This window comes from Syngnathoides biaculeatus, chromosome 19 (genome assembly GCF_019802595.1).
Source record: "Syngnathoides biaculeatus isolate LvHL_M chromosome 19, ASM1980259v1, whole genome shotgun sequence".
Lineage (NCBI taxonomy): Eukaryota > Metazoa > Chordata > Actinopteri > Syngnathiformes > Syngnathidae > Syngnathoides > Syngnathoides biaculeatus.
The window spans coordinates 17,971,710-17,991,420 of NC_084658.1; the positions used below are offsets into that span (position 1 = coordinate 17,971,710).

At 45.5% G+C, this 19,711-nt stretch overlaps 1 protein-coding gene and 1 long non-coding RNA gene across 3 annotated transcripts in view; one reads left to right on the forward strand and one right to left on the reverse strand.

Moving 5' to 3' along the window:
- Positions 1 to 653: 653 nt before the first annotated feature.
- lama1 (laminin, alpha 1) overlaps positions 654 to 19,711 on the reverse strand; it is a 33,380-nt gene continuing 14,322 nt past the window's right edge. Inside the window, exons 13-64 of one of the 2 annotated variants that reach the window (XM_061805410.1) lie at positions 18,631 to 18,786; positions 18,464 to 18,565; positions 18,175 to 18,389; positions 17,985 to 18,096; positions 17,794 to 17,904; positions 16,945 to 17,072; positions 16,795 to 16,881; positions 16,510 to 16,721; positions 15,856 to 15,962; positions 15,599 to 15,779; positions 15,393 to 15,529; positions 14,527 to 14,760; positions 14,312 to 14,455; positions 13,191 to 13,370; positions 12,869 to 13,054; positions 12,664 to 12,791; positions 12,477 to 12,597; positions 12,255 to 12,395; positions 12,067 to 12,185; positions 11,901 to 11,990; positions 11,537 to 11,730; positions 11,005 to 11,147; positions 10,466 to 10,564; positions 10,257 to 10,389; positions 10,037 to 10,193; positions 9,638 to 9,839; positions 8,336 to 8,452; positions 8,083 to 8,246; positions 7,822 to 7,960; positions 7,636 to 7,738; positions 7,447 to 7,563; positions 7,152 to 7,331; positions 6,920 to 7,074; positions 6,676 to 6,819; positions 6,449 to 6,582; positions 6,234 to 6,381; positions 6,042 to 6,166; positions 5,815 to 5,965; positions 5,577 to 5,721; positions 5,342 to 5,483; positions 4,850 to 4,964; positions 4,500 to 4,652; positions 4,265 to 4,416; positions 3,989 to 4,183; positions 3,717 to 3,894; positions 2,166 to 2,272; positions 1,899 to 2,088; positions 1,683 to 1,832; positions 1,457 to 1,610; positions 1,250 to 1,383; positions 951 to 1,164; positions 654 to 881 (exon numbers count right to left, since the gene is read on the reverse strand). In XM_061805410.1, the coding sequence (XP_061661394.1) occupies positions 727 to 881; positions 951 to 1,164; positions 1,250 to 1,383; positions 1,457 to 1,610; positions 1,683 to 1,832; positions 1,899 to 2,088; positions 2,166 to 2,272; positions 3,717 to 3,894; positions 3,989 to 4,183; positions 4,265 to 4,416; positions 4,500 to 4,652; positions 4,850 to 4,964; positions 5,342 to 5,483; positions 5,577 to 5,721; positions 5,815 to 5,965; positions 6,042 to 6,166; positions 6,234 to 6,381; positions 6,449 to 6,582; positions 6,676 to 6,819; positions 6,920 to 7,074; positions 7,152 to 7,331; positions 7,447 to 7,563; positions 7,636 to 7,738; positions 7,822 to 7,960; positions 8,083 to 8,246; positions 8,336 to 8,452; positions 9,638 to 9,839; positions 10,037 to 10,193; positions 10,257 to 10,389; positions 10,466 to 10,564; positions 11,005 to 11,147; positions 11,537 to 11,730; positions 11,901 to 11,990; positions 12,067 to 12,185; positions 12,255 to 12,395; positions 12,477 to 12,597; positions 12,664 to 12,791; positions 12,869 to 13,054; positions 13,191 to 13,370; positions 14,312 to 14,455; positions 14,527 to 14,760; positions 15,393 to 15,529; positions 15,599 to 15,779; positions 15,856 to 15,962; positions 16,510 to 16,721; positions 16,795 to 16,881; positions 16,945 to 17,072; positions 17,794 to 17,904; positions 17,985 to 18,096; positions 18,175 to 18,389; positions 18,464 to 18,565; positions 18,631 to 18,786 (7,680 nt within the window). In that variant the 3' untranslated portion in view covers positions 654 to 726. Of the gene's footprint in view, positions 882 to 950; positions 1,165 to 1,249; positions 1,384 to 1,456; positions 1,611 to 1,682; positions 1,833 to 1,898; positions 2,089 to 2,165; positions 2,273 to 3,609; positions 3,662 to 3,716; positions 3,895 to 3,988; positions 4,184 to 4,264; positions 4,417 to 4,499; positions 4,653 to 4,849; positions 4,965 to 5,341; positions 5,484 to 5,576; positions 5,722 to 5,814; positions 5,966 to 6,041; positions 6,167 to 6,233; positions 6,382 to 6,448; positions 6,583 to 6,675; positions 6,820 to 6,919; positions 7,075 to 7,151; positions 7,332 to 7,446; positions 7,564 to 7,635; positions 7,739 to 7,821; positions 7,961 to 8,082; positions 8,247 to 8,335; positions 8,453 to 9,637; positions 9,840 to 10,036; positions 10,194 to 10,256; positions 10,390 to 10,465; positions 10,565 to 11,004; positions 11,148 to 11,536; positions 11,731 to 11,900; positions 11,991 to 12,066; positions 12,186 to 12,254; positions 12,396 to 12,476; positions 12,598 to 12,663; positions 12,792 to 12,868; positions 13,055 to 13,190; positions 13,371 to 14,311; positions 14,456 to 14,526; positions 14,761 to 15,392; positions 15,530 to 15,598; positions 15,780 to 15,855; positions 15,963 to 16,509; positions 16,722 to 16,794; positions 16,882 to 16,944; positions 17,073 to 17,793; positions 17,905 to 17,984; positions 18,097 to 18,174; positions 18,390 to 18,463; positions 18,566 to 18,630; positions 18,787 to 19,711 lie in introns of those variants that run through there. The other variant, XR_009792738.1, reaches the window with a different exon arrangement.
- On the forward strand, positions 4,314 to 9,828 carry LOC133492767 (uncharacterized). Its single transcript, XR_009792741.1, has 3 exons — positions 4,314 to 4,428; positions 9,370 to 9,476; positions 9,706 to 9,828. It is a non-coding gene; the product is annotated as an uncharacterized LOC133492767 (long non-coding RNA).

A 19,711-nucleotide genomic window follows, 5' to 3' on the forward strand; every position in this document is an offset into this window, starting at 1 on the left:
CCTTGTCAATGGAAGATGAAATGACCATTATTTAGTTTTTATAATTTTGTATTCGTAGTTGTTTGATGTAGATTCTACTAAATTCCATCAAAAATTTCTCCGACTGCCATGATGTGTGTCTTGGTTTATTGACTACCCCCTCTCTAAATTGAGAACTCTGATGTTTAATGTGTAGCAAGCTTTATACAATTTTTGAGACCGATTCATAAAAGGTTTGTTCTTCACTTTTCCCAATTGTAACCCATCTACAAAATGTAATTCCCCCACCCCCGCACCCCACTTTTTGTGTCAAATGCCAGCCTGGAAGTTTGACGCAAACCAGAATTTTTTCAGCCATTACATTTCATTTTCATCCTACCCATATACGCTTCACTTTCATACAGGTTGGTCAGGGGCGGGGGGGAACCCCTCTGCTAAAGATTGTGTTAAATGTTCCTTCAAGTACTTCCGGGTCATCTCACTCAGGAAAGTTCCTTTGCAACAGAAGAATCTGAAGAAGCCCAACAACTTGCATTCACCCTGGCACCTTTGGACAATTAGCAGGAAGTGATCCCACCCTGGAGGTATGAAATTCAGCCCAGTGCAGGATTCCACTAGAAATTCTCTCATTTGTGTGCTAAAATGCAATTGAATTCTCACTGAAATTGAAGGAGTGAAAATAAAAAAAACATTTTCAGGTCTTTATTTATCAGAAGAAAAGCTGAAGAGTGAGTACGTGAAGATGGGTTAAGCAGCAGGACATGCATTGGGGGTAACACCCAACGAGAAGTGGGCCTGACTCATGTCTAGAGGACTGTTGATGTGCGACTTCACGAGATGGACATTCTTCAGACATCCTCTAAAGGCCGACTTGATTGACAGGCAATTCTGTTTGACTCCGTCTGCAACCAACAAAATAATCAAGGATCTCCTAAATGGCTCTCCACAATGTGTCTGCGTCTCAACCTCACCTGGGTACCCGCCAACGTAGACGGGATTATTGGTCTCAGCAGAGGTGGATTGTGGGTAGGGATTGCTGATGGAGTTGCTATGCCCATCTATGATTAGACTTAGAGTGTGTTTGGTCTTCCTGGCCAGTAGATGATGCCAGCGTCCATCACACAGCACAGGACTGCCAGAAGCAACCCACACTCTGCCCGCCCCGTTGTTCACATTAAACACCACCTGAGTATGTTACACCATACAATAATTGCTAGTAGAATCTACACAAATATTGGAAGTATTTCACTTGGTGGTCAGGCGTCCTCACCTGTCCTTTGATCATCTCTAGTCCAATGGCATCCACCTTGGCACTGCTGATGCCAAGGAAGATGCCTTCTGATCGACTCGTTCGAAACTCCAGAGACACAGACATGTCCGAACCAACCTTGTATCCATTTGGCACTGAGCACAAACAAATGCAAGTCATTCATTTCACCCTGACTCACTGTGATCACACTTAATCACTCTTGCTCACTCAGTGCGGCGTATCCACTGCCATTAAAGTAACTTCCTGGCTCTTCCTTACTGAAACAGGAAGTGACGTCATAGCGTGACGCTGGTCGAGAGAGATCGAGCATGACGCCATTCAGACTGACAGAGTGAACACAACCTGCGAGACTTGTGGACACCTGAAATGGGCACATGGATGTTACATCACTCGATCAGGCATTCTTCAGATGTTGTTGTTGTTGATGCTTTACATTTATTCTTTGGGTGTTGTGCACGCGTGGTAATCCACCCAGATACAGTTTACTGCTGACGTCCAGCTGGTTCCCTTTAACCGCCACCCGTTCCGGAGTCGAGGCGTCCACAGAGACTGAAATGGAGCGCCGACTAACATCGGCGCTTACCTGGAACACACACGTAAGTATGTACATGCTGACGTTCCAGACACCCATGCAATTCTTTTCACTCACTGTGTGCCATTTTCCGTCGTTCACGGCAACAGCGGAGGTGGCGGTGACAGCACCTTTGCCGAGGTCTGTTGATATCAGTGGCCGCCCGGCCGCCAGTCGCAGGATGGTAAAGTCTGTCTGGTTGCCACCAGACAGGAGCAGCAACAAACCGTCCCGAGCTCGGGTTCGAAGTGACAAGCGCAGGGACACGCTGGTAAGAATGGGACATAAGAGGTAGTGCCAGCTTTTGCCCCCGCAGCTCCGACCTCTGAAACAACACTATCTCACCTTTTGCGGACACTGACTGGCTCGATCGTAAAAGTCATGTGACTATGTCGTGATGATCCAAACTGAGCTGCTGTTGGCAGGAAGGTCAACTCTGTTTCTGGCATACACTGCAACACACATCACGAATCATCTAAAACTGTGGTTCTCAATTGGTGTAACCCCGGAACCTCGATTTTCCATTTGTTGCAAAGTTGCAACACACTTTTGTAGACTTAAAGAAAAAAAAAAAGCATTTTTAAACACCCCCTGAAAACAGGTAGACTAATGCTATTCTTTTAAATGCTGTTTCAAATGAGTTTGCCATACCGCCAAAAGCATATTGCTAGGCGTGTTCCATATCAGGCAGAGCCTGAACTGCACTGTATTGGTTCATGGCGTGGACTTGTGACTAGGGCAGTAGTTCTTAACTAGAGTCACCGTGGGACCCGCAATTTAGTAATGCTGCAAAGCTATGACCCACTTTTGAATAAGTTAAGAGACGTAAGGCATTTTTTTGTTTAAAAAATAGCCACTGAAAACATGTACTGGTGTAGAATATTTTTAAGGACTATACTCACAGTACAGTATAGCAATATAGAGGCCCTGTAGCTCAGTGGTTAGAGCACTGGTTTGATAAACCAGGGGTTGTGGGTTCGTATCCCACTGGGGCCTCCACTCCCTGAGAAGGGTTGCGTCAGGAAGGGCATCCGGCGTAAAAATTGTGCCAAACATATGTGCGTTCATCTGAGATGACACGCTGTGGCAACCCCGAAAGGGACAAGCCGAACGAAACTTACTCACAGTATAGCAATATCCTACAGAAGTGTTGACTGCTTCAGCGATTTCTCTTTCAACTTTCGGCATCAAAAAGGACTACTGCATTCCTGAGACCCAATGCTAACCCATCGATTTTCCCTGCAGTTTACATGGGAAAAAGTCTTCTGAGAAAGCTTTGCGACATGCCATAAACCGGGGCCGCTTGTGTGACATGAAAGATTATGATCGCCATTTTATGGGTCAAATATGGGTTCAGTTGACTCAATGATAAGAGGCCCATCAAGTGGACAAAAAGTGTCACCAAGTAAACCCATAGATGCAAGACTTTATAGGTTTGTGACTGATATTTTTTGGTTGGTTGGCTCCTAGCAAATCTGACCACAACAGCAGTTGTTAAGACACAAAGACTTGCTCAAGAAACCTGATTTAGCTCCACCGCCTGTATCTCCGTGTATTCTTTGCTTCCACTGGATGTCAATGCTTTCTCAGACCCGGAAATTCATCCACTGGCAAAAGCGTATTGATAGCCATGTTTCCTGTTAGCCAGAGGCTGAGTTGCACTTAATTTGTTCAAGGAGTAAACTAGTGACTAGAGCACAACTGAGTAATATGTTCCATATGTGATCTTGGTGTGTCTCTGTACTATAAGGAAAAGGTCAGAATACAAGTACGAGCACCTGAAACGCACCTAGAACGGGTCTGTGACCGACTTTTCTGTAACCCCGAACCAACACGCCAATCTAAAATAAATAAAAAATGTTCAGTCATATTTTTATTTGTGTAGATGTAAATTACCGTGAGTTCACCAGGTGTCAGATGGTTGGGTGCTGCTGCGACAGACAGATGGGAAGGGTGAAGAGCGGGTTCTACATCATGGTCTTCTGGAAGCACTGCCCCTCCGACTTTCTCCTCCAGTATGCATCTGTCAAGCTCCGCCCCCACATATTTGACTGCAACTGACAGGTCGACAAGCCTAACGAGAGAATGCCAATTAATTGAGAGAAGGGCTATCATTTGAGAGAACGCCAGTTAGTGTGTGTGTGTGTGTGTGTGCGCGCAAGACTGACCGAGCACCAAGCACCAGGTGCTGTATGCAACCTCTGAACAACTTTGATATCTTCTGTAATCTGATTGGCAAATGAACCTGCTCCCCTGGAGGCAGTCCTCCAATGAAAAAAGAGGCCGTGGAGAGACGGGAAAGTCCGGCTGGTAACAACAAGGCTGATTTGGCTTTTCCCTCGTCAACCTGTACTGAAAGCGACCTAAGAGACAGACGGACGGAGGAGTGGTAGGTCAAGCCACATGACAGTGATGAGCTTCTCTGTTGCCATTGTAACACTCACTTCCTATTGATGTTAACAATGACCGAGTGTTTTGTTCCATCTGTGAAAAATCCGCCTTCCGCCCCAGTGACTGCAACCCGACGACCGTCTGCACCCATCTCCCCAAGCTCCACTTCCAAAGAACCAGATAGCAGGTGGACGGACAGGAAGTGCTGTAGACATAGGTACGCAAGCATGTCACACCATTTAAAAAGACATCAGACGTAGGCAACTCACGATATTGTTGGAATCTTACCCGTCGCTGGGCACGATTATCAATGATAGCAGCCAAGAGGACTCCAGATTGGTTGTTAGATTTGAAAGAGAATAGAATCTCTGCCTCTTGACCGAGTGAAACAGGAGCAATCTCAACAAAGCCGCTGCTTAACATTGACACGCTCCGCACTGCCTAAAACACAGGTACAACAAGTCAAGAAACATGAACACAATCTAAGATCAGAGTTCCACAGGTGTGTGTGTGTGTGTGTGTGTGTGTGTGTGTGTGTGTGTGTATATTATATATATATATATATATATATATATATATATATATAATATATATATATATATATATATATATATACACATACATGTCTGTGTTTGTACCTCTAGAACACAGCCTTTCCTGACTCCATACGCATCTCTTAGCAGGTCAAAGTTTAACCTTGCTATCTCCACGTTCTTGATGCAGCCAATGTAGGACCTGGAGACCACTTGCCGCCTAGCAAGCATGTTAAATCGTAAATATGAAGAGTTAGCTGCAACACGCCCCTTTTGAGCTCTGTGTGTATGCCGACGCTATGCTATGACAGTGAAAATCACAAGTGTGTGTAGATGGCAAGAAGACGAAAAGAACATGAAATCCAAGTGGATGCTCAGACATTGAGATGCATACGGTTGCATGATGACAAGGGAACTGGGAGTAACCTTTCACCGGTCATAACGTTTTGGGGTGCTATGTATTGAAAGGACATGGCTTTGACAAAATAGTAAATCTCATGTGTGGACCTCTTCAACATGATAACATTCAATCGATGCTTTTAACAATTCATTTATTTATCGCTCATCCATTTGTCATGTGTGCAAGTCAATTACAACCTGATTGGTTGAGAAGCAGGAAGTCCTCCGATGTAGATGGGGTCAAGGTCAGAACGGTTCAGGTCAGAAGCAGATCCAGGTGACTCTGCCTCCAACACTTCTTTTTCCGATGATTGGTCAGCTGCCATGATTGACAGGTGACCTAAACACACACATGCACAAATGTAAATGCACACAAATGCAATTATCAGCTCGGTGAAATAAAGCAGCATTGATGCAGCTGTGCTGGCCTTACCTTTGCGTCGGTTCCTTTGCAGCGTGACCTTGTACCACAAGCCGTTGTTGTACTTCCTGTTGGAAGCCAAAACCAGAGGACCAGACCCTAGGTCGAAGGTCAGACGGACGTAGCCCTCCACCAGCTCAATGGAAAGGAAGTCCCTCTGCAGGAGGCAAAAACCTTGAGCTGTGTTCACAATAAAGGTTTCCGTACTCATGTTGTTGCCAGTCTGTGTGCATGTGATTGTCAGTCGTACGGTGTTGTTGGAGGCCAGGTACAACAGCAATCCGGCCGGCGACAGCGTTTTAAACAATAACACAATGGATGTCGATGTTGCTCGCAGAGACTTTTGGATCAATGAGAATCCGGAACCGTCAAAGTGGAAAGATGTCTCTTCTGTCTGTGGACTAAGACACCACTTTCACGTCAGCATCAACAATTGTGATGTCGTACAAGAGTGTGTGTTTGTGCACGTGTGCTCACTTGCTGAAGCAGCCTCCGCACTGTCCTCGTCTCGTGATGTAGTTCCACAGGCCGACATTTTTCTCATTGAGCGAAGCTTCACCCAAACAACCGTTAAACGTGGACCACTGCAACGCTGCCGGCCTCTGATGTCACACACAAGCACGCTGAGCATTTAACTGCACGCACGCAAACACACGCGGCGTGTATTACCTGGGTGTCATCTGCCAGTCCTCCAACGTGGATGACAGTACTGTTGTCGATTTGTAGAACCCGGGCCGGTCCAGGTGATCTTGCCATCACTGTTGGTGATGGCGCCGCCTCCAGCTGATAGATGGACAGGAAGCCCCGAGCACCCAGCCTACAAACATTACTGCTCTGATCAGGGATGCTCATGTGATCTCCAATGAGCAGGTGTTTTTTGGTACCGTGTGGCGTTGATTCTGGTCCATTTGTTGTTGGTGATGTCGAGTCCGGGATACTCCAACCTAGTGCTGCCGGATCCGACATCCCAGAGCAGAGACACTTTCCCGTTGCGCATTTCCACTGCAAGGAACTCCACCTTGATGGAAGCGACATGAGAAAGTGGGAATGCAATAGTGTGTGTGTGTGTGTGTGTGTGTGCACCTGTTTGCGCAGGTGTGCACGTGCATACTGTTGTCTTGCTGCCCATATAGAAGAGCAGATTGTTGGGCCTCTTGGTCTTCAAGGTCAAAGTCAAGGTGTTGAAGTTGCTCGACTGAATTTGGGGTCGGTACGATCGGACGCATTCTCCATCTGCCTGTACCGCCACCTTAATCTGGTGACATAACAGTACGCATTGTGTGACAGCCCAGTCCATTAGCACATTACCCAATCCAAACAAATCAGTCATTAATGTCGGAAGCAAATTGACGTACAGACGCCGCTTGTCGTCTGGCCTGCTCGATGAGCTCTCTGATATCAGACAGGTTCTTGCTCAGGCTTTCTCCCAGCATGCTCAGCGGCTTTATTTTCTCACTCAAATGCTGTGTACGATTCTCTGCTTCTTCCAGTTCACGCTGTACCTCGTTGGCTAAACCCAATAAGAAAGCCTCCTCTTTGTAAAGCTGCAACATCTTGCGAGAGCTCCCGCCGTCTCCATCAACATACCTGCTGAATGTGTGCGTGTCATCAGATGATTGGTCTCCGTAACACTCAAGTTCATATTTTCCACCACAGAAGAAGAATCCTGCAGTTGCTGTCTGAAGGTATACACATGCTGCAGTGCCTCCTGCAGGTTGGAGTGTGCCAGTGCAGCCTGCAAGTGGGCCTCCTCCAGCTGCAATGAACCTGAGACATCCACATCAAATCCACACGTCAAGATAGAAACATGTCGACTCGTGTCAACATGTAAACAATGCACTAGTCGACATGTAGACGTCTAAGGGACAAGTCATTGTCTCACAGTTCGAGAGGCTCTGCAGCTCTCTGATTGGCTGATGGAGGAGGATGCTGGTGCTGTGCACACGGTTACTGAGCATCTGCTGTCTCGTGGTTACCAGAGACACCGCCAGCTCCAAGTCTGGAACACAGATTGTCAGTTTGGAGGACAAACCGACATCTTCCGCTTTGAAAAATATTTTGATAGACAGACCTTCTGCTGTCTTGTTGATCGAATGACTCTCACTGAGCACAGCAGAGATCGCACTCAGCCTGGGCCCGCCCTCCATTAACAGCAGCTGCTCTGATTGCTTGGTCTAGAGCACGTATTGAATGAGACAGTGACAACACTTCTTTCCAGGTGGTAGGGTTGAGCAATCATGTCCAAGCAAATTTGTACCATATTGAAAACGAGACTGGCAAACTCGTGAGCATCCGAGGCAACTCGCCAGGCCTTGCTGACGCTATCCGTGACATCGGCATCCAGCACGACCAATTGCCTGCTGTTCTGAGAAGCGTTCCACAATGATGACAGAGAGCTAAGATGAAAAAATATAGATTTTTTTTTTTTATTATTTTTTTTTAAACAAAAACCTTCATTAAAAAAAACAATGTTTATTTACAAAAATAAGAAGTGGAGACAAGTGCATCTCACAGCTACCTGTGTGGAGAGAGAGCATCGCTTTGAAGCAGGCGGGCGCATCTCTCTGCACGGTAAACCATTTCCAGTGAATCGGTGCTCTTCAGTCCAATAACGAGACCGTCCACTTTCTTCCTCAGCAGAGGGCACCATTGATCGAGCTCGCCTCCCAATATTTCTGTCTGCTTCTCACACACAGTGACAACATGCTTGTTTTGAGTTTCATGTTTAAATGATGTCATTGTTATTGGCGTTTGGCCAGTGGAGGTCTTACGACGGCGATGCTAGCGAACTCCTCCGTCATGTTGACAACATCGTTCAGCAGCAGCTGGCTGGCCTCCATCATGTTCTCCACGAACCCACATCCAACACTAACATTCTGATAGGTTGCCTGACTCAAACACAAACAAAAATGTGTTCAAGTCTCCATGAACACATTAAATACTGTGTGAAAGTCTTAAGTCAAAAGGCACCATTACAGTTGCTGATTGCTCAAATAAGCATGCAGTGTCTAAGTAGAAATTGTTGAGCTCATCTGCCCTGGTCGAAATGTTAACAAATGAGCAGGTGAAAAAACAACAGTCAGTGTCACTGACTACTTCTCGGTTCAAGGAGGACATTGAAAAGACCATTGTAATTCTGGGGCTGCATAAATGTCACAGTGAGTCCAGTGATGCAAACACTCCCATATTCAGATCCTCATTAATTTAGTGGGCTGAATGAATGAATGAATTCAAGTGGGGTGTTCACCGACCCATGTGGCACACCTCCACACATGTTCATTATTTCTGTTGTTGTTTTTTTGCACAATCCTTCTAATTCATGCCGATCTCACACGACATGACTTTTCTTGTTCACGGTGGTAGCAATGTCAGATTACAAAACCCGGTGTCATAAATTTGTTTAGTGTATTGCACGGGAGGAATGACCAAAATACATACTCCAACTGTGACAACTGCCAAGAGAGTGGTCCCATCCTCACATGGGTCTTAGAAAAGACAGGATAAGAAGAAAGAGCACGGGCAGCAGGGCAATTGTTTGTGGATGTTTATGACCGCAGGGCACTGTGGGGTCAATTGGAGCTTGCCTTCATAGAAGCAACAAGAGCAATGGCGCATGGCGTCTGCTTCCAGCATACATACTCCCGGCAGAAGAGGATGAGAAAGCACATGGGTCACAGACTCATGTGCGTTTGGGCGCTTTGTCACAGTATTATTCAATGTCTAGGAAACCACATTGGATATGTCACACCATGGAGAGAAACAAAAATATTAATTATTATTATTAAGCCAGACTTTCTGCGTCTAGGTTATGAGTCATCCTCAATGCCAGTTCGACAATTGTTGATTATGTCACTCTACACGGAATAATGACGCTTGTTTGGAGACCGACAACTCAGATGATTGGCCACGTCGGTGAGTGTTTGTGACATGAATGCTGATTCCAATTGAACTACATTTGCTACTTCACATTATTTACTTTTTCACTGGCAAAATGATTGTTATGAAAATCAAGAAAAGGTTAGTTTTTGTCTGCCTGAGATGGTGTGTGTATGTGTGTGTGTGTTTGTCTATACCTGATATTGGGAGATCAGAGCGTTTGTGGCGTTTTTCACAATGTGTGTTTTCACGTTTTCTTTTGCAGCATCTTCCATACGTTTTTGTGCATCTTGCAGTTTTTCCACATGAGCATTGAGGGTGGCAGTTAGGGGGCGGAGCATGCTGTCCAAGCTTGGCAGGAGGACAAGTTGGAGCGAACTGACAAGAGACTCTGAAAGACTGAAAAAGAAGGAGGCTGCTTCAGAGTCAAAAACTGAACCAGGGCTTGTCCTTATTCGAGTCAGCTGGAGTCTATCCCGAATGACTTTGGATAATCCAACCACAGGGCACATACTGACTAACAATGAACTGATTTCCAGCCAATCACAGGGCACTCAACCAATGAATGTGACCGGAGCGAGATCGTTAAGACAAACCTGAGCTCCTGACGTCCCAGATTTATGGCCATGGTCAGATTGACAGTTCTCATATTTTCTAAAATGGAAGCCATCTGGTCCAGCAGGCGCATTCGGCTGGCTCTTTCTCGCTCTATGTCAGCAGCACCATTCATTTGCCCAGCCTCCTTTTCAAGTGCTACACCAGTCACAGGTGAGTTAGTTCAATTTGTCGTATTGCGATGACAGACGACTTGCTTACCTTCAATCTGGATTTGAATCCTGTTAATATTTTCCATCAGCTGACTTCCGAATGGCAAGCTGTCATTGGCGGACGAGCCCAATTCCATGGAGGACATGCTCATTCTCTCCCAGGCATTTGATACATGTGTTGTCTGACCAACCAATAAAAAGTTAACTCTTCCTGCACTTCTTTTGCAAATTTTTTTTCGTCACTTGACTTGTGCATACCTGATTTAACAGAATTTGGAGGTCAGAGGTCAGTTGCATGGAATCTTCTTCCAATCTGGACACTGGTATCTCCAAAGAAATCTGTTCTGAAAACATCAGCTGACACACACAGCACTTCAATCAGCACAACTGAAAACACTTATGTTCTGATTGGACAGCAGTGGACAAAGTACAGCCCACTACATTCTTTAATTGACATGATCAAGAGTCCTAAAATAATCATTATTCATTTAATCCAAGTAATAGAGTAAAACTGAGAATCAAGATTAACATATATCTTTTACTGATCCCCAGAGGGGAAATTGTGTATTCTCATGTCAGGTTTTATTATCATATTTAATTATTTGTTTATTATTCTTCTGCAGCTTTGATTGATTCCTTACTGGCTAACTTGAAGTTCCAACTCATGAGTGGCTTGAACGTCGGAAATATTGAACATAAACATTTAAGATTTTAGGCCCGATGGATTTCAGCGCAGATCATGGAACACGAAAGGGCCTTCAACGTATATCTTGTCGAACACTGTTGCCTTTAAGTACCTGCATGTCTTTGGTCTGTTTGTTGAACTCCAACAACTGGTGGTAGGGTGCCAGAGCAACACTGCTGATGTTGACGGACTGCCAGCTCCGGTGCATTTGGTCCAAGTCATTCAGCAGAGGGCCGGTGCATTCGTCATCACATGCTAGATGCAAAGAATGACGTAGACACCATCAGACGATTGCATGAAGAACACCAGAAGGTGCGGATGTAAAATATATTAGAAGATGATCACATGAATAACACCAGCAGATGATCACGTTGAACATCAGCAGATGAGCTTGTAAAGAACACCAAATGATCATGTCAATAATGACAGCAGATGGTAACACAAAAAACACCAACAGATGGTCAGGTGAAGAACACCAGAAGATGGTCATGTAAAGCCCTCCAGAAGGTGATCACGTAAAGAACACCACCACGCGATTATGGAAGGAATAGCAGCCGATAATCACGTAAAGAACAGCACTACATGATTAACTCCTGCTAACAAACGCCATTATTATCAGTCTTTTCTCTATCACGGACACTCACACATGCATTGGTTTCCCTCTGGGATGTGGCGCTCATCGCACCGCTCACACATTGGACCTTTGACCCCAGCCTTACACTGGCACTGGCCCGTCAGCGGGTCGCACAGTTGATGCATGGAGCCCCACTCATTGCAGCTGCATGGGGTGCACATCCCACCCAGCAATGAGGGGTTACCAAAGTAACCCAGAGAGCACCTGCAGGATGAAGGCAGAGTCAATGACTTCCTCAAATAACCACAACAGGTTGTGTGTTTATGCTCCTAATTCTTTTAAGTGAATGATAATAAGCTATATATAGGAGCTGCTTGATTTGAAAGCTGCCTTGATGTAACTTAAGGTTTCAAATTTAGAGCGTGGGAACTTACCGCTCACAGTAGCGCCCCTCGTATCCTGTTAGACAAGAAGTGCAGCGAAATTCTCCAAGATTTCCCTCAGACACACAAGTGGGACTAAAGCTACACAATACATACACATTTGATATTTAAACCTGGAAATGAGTGAATCAATTGAAGCAAAAGGGTGCAACATCACCTGTTTTCCTGTAGGGGGCAAGCACACAGCGAACAGTCACTAATGGAGCCAGTGACGTTCCCATAATACCCCTGGGCACACTGACCACAATTAGGCCCTCTGGTGTGATGTTGACACTCCTGTGTGACAAACACTGTTGTGGTAAGTCTTGCTCTCCAGCCACTCGGAGAGATGTGGCGTCGTCTCACCTGGCAGTGGCCGGTGTCTGCGTGGCAGTTGCTGCTGTGGTTGTTACAGCGACATGCCACACACGGACGCACAAATGCAGACTCTTGGGCCTGAGGTGGCAATTCCCACAGCGGTTGGCGGAAGAAACCTGGCGCGCATTCCTACATGTAGGGTGTCATGAAATTTGTGACAGACTTAAGGTTCCCCATGGTGACCGTGATGACACAGTCTCACGACTTTACCTGACATGACATTCCTGCGTAAGCAGGTGGACAGGAACACGACTCAATCAGTCGAGCCGCGCGCATTGTGCTTTCTGACTCGTTTGCTTTTATTGCAGTCTCCATGGTGATATTTGAAATCCTTTAACAGGGTAATAGGACGTCTCAGGCTCAGTCAACCAATCAACATGGGAATGTAGCCAATCACCTGGTCTGCCGCAGTCTCGTCCCATACGAAGCCTTGACGAGGATGTACTGCAAGTCGCTCAGCACCGACAGGAAGTCACTGTGACTGACTGCCTTCTCAGACACCGAGTTAAAATATCTCCACTTGTGCTGTCGCACACATGCACATGCACATTGTAACCATGTGATATAGTCGCTCAAGTATGGCCTGGCTTTGCCTGCAGCACCTCGGTCAGCCTGATGTCATGCTGGGTCCTGATGCCGTTGTCAGGGGATACCATTTCAGTGTAGATGAGCAGCGTCCTCAAGGCTCCTCCTCTCATCAGCACTTGAGGCTCCCGATTGACCAACCCTCCGGCATTGTCCGCAAAGAAAGTTACAACGTAGGACAATACCCCACCGTAGGACAGCAGCTATACATACACACACACACACACACACACACACACACACACAGACACACACACACACACACACACACATTCACATTGCAAAGTTGTAACAACTACGTGAACCCTGAGCTGGAACTGAAGGTGGCACTGTGCTTACCTGGTGCCCTTCAAACTGAGGGGGCAGCCTCCAGTAGAGTGGATCTCTCAGTATGCTCATGTTGAGCTGGTGGGTGTCCAGTAGCATGTCGCCGCCCTGCTGGTAGACTCCAGATATAATGCCCTCCAGGTTGGACTGGCTTACCAATGGGAGAAGTGCAGGAGAGAGAGCCATTGTGATCTAAGAAGACACACAGCACAAACATGTAATGAACTGCATTTTTATTTTTAGTTTCTGCATTGCTGCTTTTTCCTTTTCTTCACTAACACTATGTTGGCAGCTTTTGCCCTTATTTTGTCTTGTCCAGTGACACTTTTTGTGATAGTTAAAGCGCCCCCTCGCTTGTGTGTCTGTGTCCACCGCTTTATAAGAAATAATGTCATTGAAATTTAAATAAGAATTGTGCTTCAGGATGAAAAAGTTGACTTTAATTGATACCTTTCAAAAATGTTGTTCTTCTGAGATATGAAAGACAGAGAGAAGAAGCCTTGGCACTCACATTCAATAATATGTCACAAAATGTCTGCTTGCTTCATTTTTGACACACTTCAGTATTATAAACAAATGTTAACGTATATCGCGTACGGTAGACGGATAGGATGGGATGTTAATGTGATATACACAAATGTGAAGCTTAGGGGTTACAAATTGCTGTTTTGGTTTCACAATTTATTGAGTATTGAGCTAACAACTACTGTGATAGGGGGCAGCAGATCCAAACGTTTGCCGGGATTGGTTCCCGGAAATGCATAAAGGGGGTGGGAATCTTCCTTCTTACTTCAGAATATGCTTTCCGAGGAAGAAGTAGCAACTAGCTCTCTCCTTCTCATCACTTCTGCTTTCCAGGGTTCCAGGAGGAGAGGTTGGAGAGGTCAGTTCAAAGGAACAAAAACAATATTCAACTTTGTGACGCCGGCCTTAAAACTTGAGGCCCGTAACATTAATATTTTATAACATTTCAGTTGGTTATGGCTCTAAACTACAAATTTGCTGAGTACCATGCTCCAGTACATTCCAGTTCCCAGCAAAAAATCAAAACGTTTCAGAAGACACAAGCAAGATGACGGTAACAACTGTCAGCTGAAGGGATGAGCGTAACACATGGCTTCAAAAGTACTCACAAGAGATCTGGTGAGGCCAGCATGCTCCTCGCAGTCCTGACTCACTCCAGAACAGAAACACAGAGAGCAGCCGTCCGGATTGTCTGACGACAGAGCGAAGAAACCCGAAATGCACTCTTGGCAGTGTCGCCCCACCACAGCCACCTCAAAACACGCACGGAGATGCTCAGTCCACATGTTGCGATGCTTGCAACAAGCACACAAACAAGCGTTACCTTGCACACACACTCTCCGCTGCGTTGGCAGTCACACACTCCGAGTGTCTCATTGCACGAGTCTTCTTTTGTTCCTGCTATGTCACAGCCACATGGCGAGCATGCTGGGTAACCATAGTGACCGGGAGCACACAATTCACATGACCTCCCAGAAAATCCTTCTCTGCACAGACACTGGCCATTGGTCAGATCGCACTGAGAGGCGGCGCTTCCTTCTACACTGCAGTTGCAAGGCTGAATGGACGAAGATGTCAGGATGATGACTTTGAAAGTGGAGTTGGTTACAATGACAAGATAAAAATGTAGTAGAAGTGTAACAATTTCAAATACTTTCTCAAAATAATATAAAGAATTTAATTTGAATAAATATTGATGACTTTTATTCCTTTCAAATGAAAGCATCAACAGGTCCTTTGATTGTTTCTTTGAAAGAACTGGAATGACACCATAGATAGTTACTTTGGAACGAACCAAATCTTTGATGTAATACGATTACATGTGTTAACACCCTCTTATCATATTGACTTAGTCGAAAAATATGTTCCGTCGACAAACTTAAGCTCGCAAAATACTGGTCTTTCTGTGACTCCAGGCGCCAGAAAGAACTCTGGAAGCTCCTGACCGTTTTCTGTTCAGGCTCCAGTACTCCACTGGAATTAGAGCTGCTACGAAAGGATAGGGGTTAAAATCCCGACTTAAAACTCATCTAAATTCATTTCAGGTACACGTAGGCTCTAAACCTAACCCTTGCGCCACTGTGCTGCATGTAATATCATTTTCACCACTATTGTAATTAGGTCATGAGTTATTCTGCACTGCAATGGAAAGGACACAAATGGTTATCAATTGGGTGTATGTATGGGTACCTTGCAACCTGTGATAGGATCTTGACCCCAATATCCTGTTTCACATCTGTCACAGGTGTCACCTGTAGAATGGACAGGACAGAGGCACTCCCCAGTTTGGTGGTGACAGTTCCCGCCCGTGTGCTTGCAAGTGCATGCTAAGAAAAAACGAAAAATCTTTAACAATTAGCAGCCACAATGTAGACAACTTTAGGACCTGCGCTTACCTGTGCAGCCGTTGGCATGGAAACCAAAGTAACCACGGCCACAGTGATCGCACTTATCTCCGTCAACACCGTCCAGACATCGGCAGCGTCCAGTGTCGTCACACAATTCATTCAGAGATCCTGAGAGGTTGCAATCACAGGCCACGCAGCCTGAGCCGCTCTGCAGCCCGAAGAATCCCGGCTGAACCAGAACATGAATATTACTATTACTACTCATAAGATTTACTCAATAAGGGCAAGTGTAAAAGTTGTCAAACCCGGCAGAGGTCACACGCCCGTCCTGTCACGTTGTCTCGACATGCACATTGACCTGATGTGATGTCACAAATGCTTGACAAAGATCCGTTGACATCGCAGTTACACTCTGCAAAAAAAATGAACATCTGATGAGTGTAAGTGTGAAATACAAGCATTCACCTTGTAGGCCTGGTATACAATCAACCAAGGCTGTCAAATACCAAACTATCTTATGTCTTCAAAGATGATCCAGTCTTTTTTGTGTTTTCCACAGTCAGCAAGAAGCATTTTCCAAATCAATTATTTGAATTGAAAATATTACCAGAGCATCTCCCTCACAGTTCTGAGGAAAGGGTTTCAAATTACAGCCCCACCTGTGCAGACTCTGAGTGTTCTCCCCGATCCTGCGTGGCTTTTCCCTGGGCACTCCGGTTTGGTCCCACATCCCAAAAACATACATTAATTGCAGACTCTAAATTGGCTGTAAATGTGATTGTGACTGGTTGCCTGTTTCTATGTGCCCTGCAATTGTTTGGCAAACAGTTCAGAGTGTACCCCGCCTCCTGCACGCAGATAGCAGGGATAAGCTCCAGCACTCCCGCCACCCTTGTGAGAATAAACAGCTCAGAAAATGGACCATTGCTTAGCAATGAATACGTGAGTGTGCGTGGCACCTTGGCAATCCTTCTGGTGAATGGCGTCTCCATAGAAACCAGGGGCACAGATCTCGCAGTGCCTCCCAGTCGTGTTGTACAGACATCGGCGGCACTCCCCGCTGGCGGCATCACAATGTCCCGCCTCTTCCGTGTTCACGTTGTTGTTACATTGGCAGCGAACACAAGTCCCGCCTATTACCTGCGGGTTGCCGTAGAAACCGCTGGAACACCTGGCAACATTTTGTAAAGGAATCACACGTGTTCTGCTTCAGCTGTGTTTCTGTCAACAAAATGTCTCCTCACTTGTGACACTTGCTCCCGGTGTAGCCTTCCTGACACTGGTCACATGACACGAGTCCCGAAGAGTCCAGCACGCATGTCGGACTGAAACTGAACATAAGCAAGTGGGTAAGACTTTTGCCCTTCTTTGGGTCCTTGTGTTGGACAATTCACCTGTTGGACGCTTCTGTCAGAGGACACGGACAACGCTGACAGTCATCTGCTGTACCCTCTGTGGCATCGCCGTAGAAACCAGGAAGACATTGATTGCAATGAGGACCAGTGGTATGATGGCTACAACCCTGACAAACAAACAACACTTGTGCACATTACTATACTGTCAATTTAGGCACCTTTCATACATTATTAATATTGTTTTCCTTTCTAATTATTCCATGCACGGTGTAATGTATCCGCACAAATGAGATGCCAAAAGACGTGTCTTGGCCAGACTCTTTTTTTTAGGATTTCTGTTACTGTGTTAAAAACTAATTAAAAAAGAAAAACTAGAAATAAAGTCCTGTTAGAAAAGAATGGGACGAAATGTTTAATATCGTTCTGAGTCACTATCCAAAACGTTCAGCTCATTCACTTGACCTTGGGAAGATGTTTAACTTTTCAAAAATTACCACATACCAAAAACATTTCTCACATTGCAACTTCAACATGGTCAGCTTATTCAAACCATCACCTGAACTATTTCTATTCCAAAAATTCAAGGACTCCCTTGAAAAAGACATGCTGATTTATGGTTGGACTATTCATGGATTAAAAAAAAAAAAAAAACTTTCGCAAATGGACCAGAAATTGCCTCAGAATGAAGAGGAAATGTGACTTTTGAACTTGCAATAACCAGCAGTCTTCAAAATAATTCCTGGGACTTTGTCTCGCTGGCGTATTTTTTTTTTTACATGAACACCTGTGGACATTTCTTAAAAGTGAAGTACAGGAGGACAAAAGTCATTATGAATTTATTTTTTTTGTACTGCAAGTATGGTTTGTCGATGGATCCTGATGACTTACCTGACACACGCCATTGACATCACATTCGGAGGCATGGTCATTGCATTCACACTGCATACAGTTTCCTCCAAACAAAACTCCACCAACCCTGTAAAAACCTGGAAGACACGACTAGACATACACAAAGACACTCAAAAAGAAGCCTCTCAAGAGCACTCAACATATCTGTGTAAAAGAAGTGATGAGCTCACTTCACAAGAAGTACCGCTGTAGCCCCATGGACATTCACAGGTTTCCATGGCAACTGCCTGGACACCAGATGCCGACTGAGAGTCGGCCACATCCAGAGACACGAAGGCGAGGCTGAGAGGAAAGTGTCGACTCATAAGTGTGGATCAGACAAGCTCGGCTGATGGGATCGTTCGGTGAGCGTATCCTCACCGCACAGCTCCACTGGTAGAGGTGTTTAGCTGAATTTTCACCCTCATTGATGTAACCTCAGCAAAAACTGATAGCAGGTCATCACGGCTAACTTGGACACCCTTTTGTTCATCTACAAATTGCTCTGGGATCATCTGTATGGCAACCGAGCGCTCGGCCAAGGGTGGCAGAAAGAGTAGGCGAGGTGGTGAGAGGCGGAGCGCTTGCCAGTTGCCCTACATTGGAGAAGATTGCATCTTATTCATCCCATGTTTTGTGCTCCACTCAGACTCCGCTCTACTTTTGCTACCTGAATGATGACATCAGTGTGGACTGGGACAAATTCTTGCATGTTTTCCAATGACCCGTCATAAAAGACAGAATAGTTCAGGACACCCCCGTACGAAGACAGCTGAAAAGAGACACAGCGTCACGCCGGTTGACGGTAGGACGGACAGACGGCTGACAATGGCCCACCTTATTGCCAAGGAAACCGGCGGGCGCCTCCCACAAGAGCTCTCGCTTTTGGTGTCGGGAGGAGGTGTTGCCGGAGGTCGGAAGTCCATTACCCATTATGGCCCGGGATAGGTGATGGGAAGCAGAAGGGTGGAGCTGAACATTTGTGGAAACCACCTGCAACAAAAAACATTGCCGTGCATGGTATTTCCAGTGTGTCTGACACTGTTCTGTGCTCTATTCCCAAGATGTCTGACATAGCCACCAATGTGACTCCTAACATGCCAACCATTCCATCAATAAATCAATCAGGGCAACAGTCAATACCGCATACTGGCGGCTTGTGTCATAGATCCATGTCAGTGTCATGGGAGGGGCATCTGTGGACCTTGACTCCCTATATGATTTGCTTGGCCCTTCCAAATGTGTTGCGACATGCCAGAAGTCCCTAAAGTGTAGCCTTCTCGTGGCAGTCTTTATAATTCAATGAGTCTAAATTATTTTTTTCAGTCACCAACAATGAGTTACAGATAAAAGATAATCGAGAAAAAAAATAAAATAAAAACAGTGTCAATCATTTGCATGTAGCATGTCACTTTCTCTGAAAATCCATATCACCTATGAGCTGACTGCTTTTAAACTCATTTTTGCATTTGGTCCCTCCACAACATGCGAGAATTCATTCTTCACTTTCAGAGCACAGAATCAGAATCAGTTTCAGATTGATCTTTACTTGACAAGTATGTCAGAAAAATACCCCGAATTTGTACCCGTTTGTAGAAACCGCTCAAGTAGGACATACAATAATCTATTTCACGGAACACCTATGGTGTATTCAGTTCATCGCGCCCCCTCCCCAAGTCAGAGCCAGATCGGTTTACATTAGGTACTATATTTCCGAGGCGGATTGATACAACGCGGATTGATACAAGGCACGTCCCCAGCGCAAAATAAATAAATAAACAAATCAACTGATTAGTTGCAGGTGCAACATCAAACAAAGAGAGTACAGACGGGAACTTCCCTTGTCCCACCCATTTACTAGTTGTGGTCGTCTCGTCCACGTCCATGCTGCGTATGTACTTTATCTTAGTCTTGTGCT